Source organism: Oncorhynchus kisutch, linkage group LG10 (genome assembly GCF_002021735.2).
Source record: "Oncorhynchus kisutch isolate 150728-3 linkage group LG10, Okis_V2, whole genome shotgun sequence".
Classification (NCBI taxonomy): Eukaryota; Metazoa; Chordata; class Actinopteri; order Salmoniformes; family Salmonidae; genus Oncorhynchus; species Oncorhynchus kisutch.
In genome coordinates this window covers 67,959,581-67,967,638 of record NC_034183.2, presented here as the reverse complement: position 1 = coordinate 67,967,638, position 8,058 = coordinate 67,959,581, and the positions used below count along the sequence as shown (strand labels likewise).

General features: G+C 42.3%; 1 protein-coding gene across 5 annotated transcripts; it reads left to right on the top strand.

Annotated features, from left to right (window-relative positions):
• Positions 1–389: 389 nt before the first annotated feature.
• LOC109893572 (alpha-(1,3)-fucosyltransferase 9) lies at positions 390–7,378 on the top strand. Of its 5 annotated transcripts, none has more exons than XM_031834887.1 (3): positions 390–481; positions 934–962; positions 1,752–7,378. In XM_031834887.1, exon 3 carries the CDS (start codon positions 1,757–1,759, stop codon positions 2,801–2,803), a length of 1,047 nt encoding a protein of 348 aa, XP_031690747.1. In that variant the 5' UTR covers positions 390–481; positions 934–962; positions 1,752–1,756; the 3' UTR covers positions 2,804–7,378. The 5 variants fall into 5 exon arrangements, with proteins under 5 accessions (XP_031690747.1, XP_020342427.2, XP_020342429.2 ...); XM_020486838.2 differs by having other exon boundaries at positions 403–731; XM_020486840.2 differs by having other exon boundaries at positions 403–731; positions 1,736–7,378.
• The last annotated feature ends 680 nt before the right edge of the window (positions 7,379–8,058 follow it).

Here is an 8,058-nt window from a genome sequence, read left to right as displayed (position 1 = left end):
TGAAATAATCTGATGTGATTGGTCAAAAGACCAATTAGTGGAAAAATATCAGAATTGGGCTGCCTGTGTAAACGCAGCTATAGAAGAAGCTAATTAATATCTGGTTTCAAAAGGACTCCTACCAAAGAGAATCTTTACTGTCTGATGACAAGTTTAATCTTTACCTTACGATTAATATTTTGAGTATTTACTTCCTCCTTCTCTGATATTTACACTGCATTACACGTATACATTCTCTTTTAAAATATTATTTACATTTCATAACACTACTTACACATGATATACTAGGGCTCTCCAACCCTGTTCCCCGATAGCTATCATGCTGTAGGTTTTCGCTCCAACCCTAATCTAGCGCACCTGACTCTAATAATCAGCTGGTTGATAAACTGCACCAGGTCAATTACAACTCTGGGGCAGGAGTGAGAACCTACAGAAGGGTCGCTCTCCAACCCACATTGACAAAACTAAGCACATTATGAAGGTGTGTATTTCTTTGACAAATTGCACACGGCAGGGAAGTGGGCAGTGTGTCTAAGGTGTGACATGAAGGGCAAAGGCTAGAGAGGCTGTCCCTCTGCCTGTAGTAGCACACCAGTTCTAGGCTTGTCCTCACTCAACGTTGTGGAGGCACATGACTGCAATGTGACTCAGCTAGGTGTCAGGTGTGGCTTTTAGTCAAAGCTAGCAACATCATTCTGTTTAAGTTCAAAGTCAAATCTCAGAGCTAGCAGGTAAGCACCCTTCACCCAGTATATTATTTCCTTGAAGAGCAGTGTGGAATGTGGTGAAGATATGAATTATTGGATGTAGCTGTTCTCTATGTTTGAATGGAGTCTCTGTCTGTTTGATTTAGTGTTGAGTTTAGTATGTGTTTGTCTTTTATCAAGTCTAAATAATTGGTTGTGTTAAATTATTTTGTGTTTCTTTTAACAGACAAGTCGAAACAGAACATCGGAACAAAGGTTTGGTCAGATACCGTATAGATCCTACATAGCTATATTCATGTATTTAAATATTAGCTGGCTTTATGGCAACTTGTTATCAAAACAGTCACACAGGTTTGTTATTACCATGTCATTTATTGTCTACTCTGGTATTTCCCGTTGTATAACATGCTGTCTGTATTTTACTGCGTAGTATGTTTACGTAGAACCTGTCCTCCTCTCATCAGTAACCCTTTAGGTTACATATCCTGCATCCTGTAGTTAATTACCCCGGGCACGGGTGAAATCACAGCCCCCAACACATTGGGTCCCATGACCCCTTAGTTCAATAGTCTTACTGTATCCTCAATAGTTATTGCTATATTCTGGTTCAGAGGGTGGACTCTCTACACACAATAGCCCAGATAAATATCCAGAGTATTTGTTTAGTTTGACCACATGACTAATTTGTTTCTCTGGGTGGAAAGCATGTCCTGTGAACTCAGGATCTTAGTGACAACCACTGCCTCAGTCACTAACCTAACAGAAACCTAAGCTTGTCTTATTGACTTTGATTACTGTTATGACAACCACATAATATGCATGACTAGTGAACCAATGAAATGGTACGCTGATAGAGAACTAGCCTCGTCAGCAGATGTCTGCCCGCACCCTAAAACCTGTCTGTGGTCTGAGTTTATGATTGACCAGTAGTCCTCGTGCTAAAATAATCATTGTCAACTTTACGAATACATGCAATAATAGTGATTTAGATGTGTTTGCCTTTTCTTAATAAACTTATAAACGAACAGCCTTTCCTTTTGGCAGGCCAAATGACGTGTGTTGGACCAAATTGTAGAATTGGGCACCAGAGCCTGATGGGCATTCTCCTGCTGGGCTGCTTGCTGACCTGTCTACTGTACCGACCTGCTATCACCTGGCTCCCTGTCCTGGCCAAGCACTTCCAGGCGGAGCACAAACAGGACGTTACCGTGCTGGTCTGGCACTGGCCCTTTGACCATCCCTTTAAACTGAACTCCTGCAGGTCCTTGTACAACATCGAAGGCTGTCACCTGACAGCGGACAGAGAGCTGTACAGTCAAGCGGATGCCGTTCTCATCCACCACAGAGAAATCGAAGAGGATTTATCCAACCTGCCCCAAGATCCACGGCCCTCCTTCCAGAAATGGGTGTGGATGAATTTCGAATCGCCGGCACACACGAATAGAATACCTGGCTTGGAAGATCTGTTTAATGTGACTTTGAACTACAGGCAGGATGCAGACATCAACATGCCTTATGGCTCTCTCGTCCCTCAGACTAAAGAGAGGGAGGAGTTTGTCCCACATAAAAACCGACTGGTCTGTTGGATCGTTAGCAACTGGAACCCAGGACACAAGAGGACTTGGTACTACATGGAGCTGCGCAAATTCATCAGGATTCACACCTACGGGGACCCTTTCAACAAAAGGGTATCTCTTAGTGAATACAGAATGATCGTGGCCAGCTGTAAATTCTACTTGTCTTTTGAGAACTCTGTCCATAAGGACTACATCACAGAAAAACTATATAACGCTCTCAAGTTGGGTGCAGTTCCTGTGGTCATGGGCCCGACAAGAGGGAACTATGAGAAGTTCATCCCTGGAGATTCCTTCATCCATGTGGATGACTTCCGCTCGCCCAGAGCCCTGGCCAAACACCTCCTCTTCTTGGACGAGAATGAGGAGATGTACCGTAAATACTTCAAGTGGCAGAGGATCCACACGGTCCGTATCAACAGCTTCCCCATTCAGAATGCTTGCAACAGCTGTGAGTACATCAGAGGCCACCCTGAGAATCGGATGGTTACTGAGCTCGATAAATGGTTCTGGGAGGAGTGATGCGGAGCAAATCTACTACAAATAAACAATATCCACTTCTCCATAGTCCAGGGTGGGGGGAACTGAGCAATATGTATCTTTTACACAATGGCAGAAGTGCCAAATTCTATTTCATTAAAGTACATTCACCAAACCTCCCCCACATGAACAATTAATGGGGCGGTACAAGTCAAAATGGTATATATTTTTTACTTTTCTTCTGTCCTTTGCTACTGTGCTATCGCATGTTAACTGATAAACAGTGTGGTGGTGAAAACCACCGTTATCTACTTGTTTACTATTGGGTCGTTCCACTAAGAGTGCCTTTCGCATCCCTTTTATATTGGTGCACAATGTTCTGCACTAATATTACATTTTAAAAACCTGTTATATTAAACAAAGGGACTTTTTTTAATAGAGACCGAATAGAGAAATAAATCAGATATGTATAAAGGCTTGCTGAAGTACCAAAATGTAGCCTTTTGACATGTCCCTCCATCAACCCTGTGTCACTTCTAGGAACATTTTAACCCCCTTAATCCCCAAGTTTCAACATCATTGTAAAGCCATAGTTATTTTACTTTAACAAAGTCATCTCTGAAGATGTATTCGTTTCATGTGATTAGTGATTCATTTACCTCTGTCCCTCATTGTATGGTCAACCCTGTTATGTGAACTGGCCTGTCGTTTTTAATATGGTGAAACTATTCATTTTTGTTAAATAGAACATCTAATAGTCAAATCATAGCGTAAAAGCAGGTTAGCTGGTTCTAATCTTTTTGGCTGTTTCGTGGTGAAGAAACTGAGCGGGTTGGGCAGAACACGTCAACCCTGTTACTCATAGAGAAGGGCTTCCATTCAATTGCCACTCCCTTTAGCAACAACCTTCCATTCCCCTGTCACAAGTGGATGTCTGGCTTATTTAAGAAAAAAATCATCATTACTTTTTTGACATTTTAATAGGCCCTTAATAAAATATATTTTTTTTAGATGAGGGAAAACTTTTTTTTAATAGTTGAACATGTGCTCTTTTAGACACGGTTAAAATGAGGTGAAATCAAAAGTTATTTTTGACCAAATTACACTTCTCAAAAGGCACCAAATTGGTGGAAAGACCCTATTAACATTACTGTGAGAGAGATTTGGTTTTGAAGTGTAATGCCTGTTGAGAAAGTCTGGTTACTGTTGAAGGTACTATAGCTCTCCTCCCTCTGGTCACTGGAATAGACTATGTGAGAGACTCCACTATGATCAGTCCTGCTTTTTCTAAACCACGTGATTGGGAACGTGATAAAGGGTAATGTACGGTAGGTCTCGCTCATATACAGGTAGAACTCCCTGTACTGTCAACAGTTGTTAGGCAATTGCCTTTTACTGCACTATGGTTGCTAGGTTGTCACAATGAATGTGTCATGTATTTTCACACGTTAAGGGACCTTGTTCGCTCCACTGTTAGGCAACAGGGATTGATCACAGACTCAGAGATTCAGTGTATGAATTAGGAAAAGAAAGATTGATGTACTACAGTGGTCTCCAGCATAATGACTTTACTAAACCCAGTTTACACACCTGTTCCAATACAATACAATGGGCTAGTTTGAGACACCACTCTTTACTACCACCCAAGGGAGTTTTAAAGATGTAAATGAATATATGTTGCAGTACACCTGGTGACCACTAGACAGCACTGCAACCCCACTGTACACATGCATGTTACACTATTGAAAAACCATTTGCATCAGTGTGAATATGAATATTTATATATGTGAGAAAATGAATACCATTTGTCAAATGAATGAATATCTGAGCTCAAATGAGAGGTTGGAGAAATGGTGGAGATTAGCTTGTTGCTTAATGGTTTAATTGAAACCTGCAGCTAATTAGCTATGGCTATAATCACCCAAACTTATGAACAACTCCATGATTTTTTCTTCGGCTCTTTCAAATGTAGAGAATAGAATGTGGCCCTGGGAATGAGTGTAAAATGACTGCATCATGAAGAACTCTTAAGTCTGCCCACAACTTTCACCCATTCTTACATCCCCTTGCCCTTTTGAAGGATCCCTTCTCAGTACATACAGAAAACCCCTACATTCTTCCGCAAGTTTCATTATGTTTTGGTCATGGAAACTATTCGAATATCACTTTCTACCTCCTATTTCTATATTTCCGGTCTATTTCTATCTCCGACCTCCACTAATGTCAGTTAATTTCCCATATTGATGTCGTCATTACCTCCCTATGTGGTAACACATATGAGATAGATGACAGTGTTAACTCTGAGACTTAGTCATGCGTCTAGGGACTGGCTCTGTGGTTTTCAAAAAGAGGTAGAATACATCTACAGACGACTCTTTGTTTGGCAGATGCCAGGAGAATGCATAGTGCCAACCGTAAAGTTTGGTGGCGGAATAATGTCGGTGGCTGTTTTTCATTGTTCGGCCTAGGCCCATTAGTTCCAGTGAAGGGAAATCTTACCGCTACAGCATACAATGACATTCTAGATGATTCTGTGCTTCCGGCTATGTGGCAACAATTCGGAGAAGGCCCTTTCCTGTTTCAGCATGACAATGCCCGCGTGCACAAAGCAAGGTCCATGCAGAAATGGATTGTCAAGATTGATGTGGAAGAACTTGACTGGCCTGCACAGAGCCCTGACCTCAACCCCATCGAATGCCTTTGGGATGAATTGGAACGTTGACTGCGAGCCAGGCCTAATCGCCCAACATCAGCGCCCGACCTCACTAATGCTCTTGTGGCTGAATGGAAGCAAGTCCCCGCAACAATGTTCCAACATCTAGTGGAAAGCCTTCCCAGAAGAGTGGAGGCTGTTATAGCAGATAAGGGGGTACCCAACTCCATAATAATGCCCATGATTTTGGAATGAGTTGTTCTGCGAGCAGGTGTCCACATAGGTTTGGTCACGTAGTGTACCTGTCCATTACTGATGGCTGTCTGCCACCAGTCCCTTCTCTGTTATCCTTTCTTCTTGCTGTTCTCTTCTCTCCCTCTTTCCCCCGCTTGGCTGTAAATGATTGAGCTCTTTCTTTCAAGGGGACCACTCCCTCATCAGATCTGTGGGCCATCGAGTTTACTGCTTCACCGCTCCTTCACCCCCAGCAACAGCCGTCCCCACGTCACCTCCTGACATTGAAGAAATCACATGTCCCTCACTCTCTTTTCTACCACTCTCTCTCTCGCACGCTTGCTTGCTGTAAATTTAGCTCTCTCCTCCCTTTCAACATTCTCCCTCTTGTGTGTTACTTCCCCAACCTCCCTCTTTTCTCTACCACCCTCTCTGTTTTTCTGTAATGTCACGGCTCACTGCTGAGTGTCACGGAGTTGATGGAGAGGAAAAATAATGGAGGCGTGAGGCAATGGAAGGAGGGTTGACGCAAGGGGGTGTGTGTGTGTGTGTGTACATTTTGTGAAAGACTTGAGGAAGAGGTGAGGGAACGAGTGGGGGAGGGAGATTTGTCTGATGGTAAAATGTTCCAGCTCGGTGAAGAAACAGCAGACAGTCAGTCGATGCACCTCCCCCTACTATAACTACTACAGTTCCATGTAGACTGGTGCTACACACTGACTTCCCAAGTGATGGTTACGTACAGTCCCCCAAAATACCCCCTTCTACGAATCACATCTCTTTCTCATGTCCATCCTGGCAAACCTATGGTTTAATGCAACGTGTTGTCTAAAATGTTATCAGCAACCTCTGACAGTGAGTACCACTTTTGTTGGATGATTACATGACATTACGTGGGATAATACAATTTGAACAGGTTGTTTCCATTCTCCCTTTTCATATTCATCTCATATTCTGTTGATCTATTTCATGCTTTAGTGTGTAGTTCAGAACTCTAACTCTGGTAGATGAGTAAATGCCTGGTTTGATTGTACAGAGAACTCTCTCTCTCTCTCTCTCTCTCTCTCTCTCATATATATTCAATTCAAAGGGCTTTACTGACATGAGAAACATGTTTACATTGCCAAAGCAAATGGAACAGACAGACAAAGTAAATTTGCACTCACAAGTTAAAAGAATATAGACATTTGAAATGTTATATTATTGGCTATGTACAGTGTTGTAACAATGTGCAGGTAGATAAATATAGGTTGTATTTACAATGTTTGCACTCCACTGGTTTCCCTTTTCTCATGGCAACGGGCCAAAGATCTTGTTGCGACTGCACACTGCTGTATTTAGACTAACAGATATGGAAGTTTATCCACGTTTGATTTGTTTTCAAATTCTATGTGGGTTTGTGTGATCTGTGGGAAATATGTATCTCTCTGAGGAGGAGGCTGGTGGGAAGAGATATATAGGAGGATGGGTTCATTGTAATGGAACAGTATCAAACATATGGAAACCATATTCCATTTCAGCTATTACAATATTACAACCCCCTCCCTCCCCAGACAGTCCTTGTTATGTTGGGTTCATTGTGTTCCTGGCAGAAAGCAGTGAAGCAGACCCTAACAGTCCATTTTAGAAGCTGCCACTGTCTCTGATCTAAAACACAATCAGTGAGCCATTTTGCCTGGGTCCAACAGCAACATTAAAAAGTCAATACACGACTGCACTGTTTAATACAATGATGTTCACGTGTCATCTTTCTTTATCTGGGAGGTCAGTCAATACATTGATTCAATCACCACCAGCAGGACAAAGGCATAGACACAAAAAACAACTGTCCACAAAGCAAACCAAATGCATATAAACAGCACTAATACCTCAAATGGGGACAGTGTCAACCGGTTCTAGCTCTTTTGGAGCCCTAAGCTCATTTTGATTGGACGGGCCCCCACCAACCCCCGAACAAGCCATGATACACATACAAACATGAACCTACAAACACACACAAATAAAAGAAGGTGCCTGAGTGAACACAACCAGGTGGTGATCAGAGGAGTGTATGTACAGGTAACTGTCAAAACAAATGGCTGCCAGAACATCTTCAATGCACCTTGGCATAGATTCTACACATGTCTGGAACTCTATTAGAGGGATCCGACACCATTCTTCCACAAGAAATTCCATAATTTGGTGTTCTGTTGACGGTGGTGGAAAACAACGTCTCAGGCGCCACTCCAGAATCTCCAATATGTGCTCAGTTGGTTTGTCAGGGTAGCTAAAATAATGGGCAACTGAACATTTTTATACATGACCTTAAGCATGATGGGATGTTTTAATTGCTTAAGTAACTAAGGAACCAGACCTGTGTGGAAGCACCTGCTTTCAATATAATTTGTGTCCTTCATTTACTCCAGTGTTT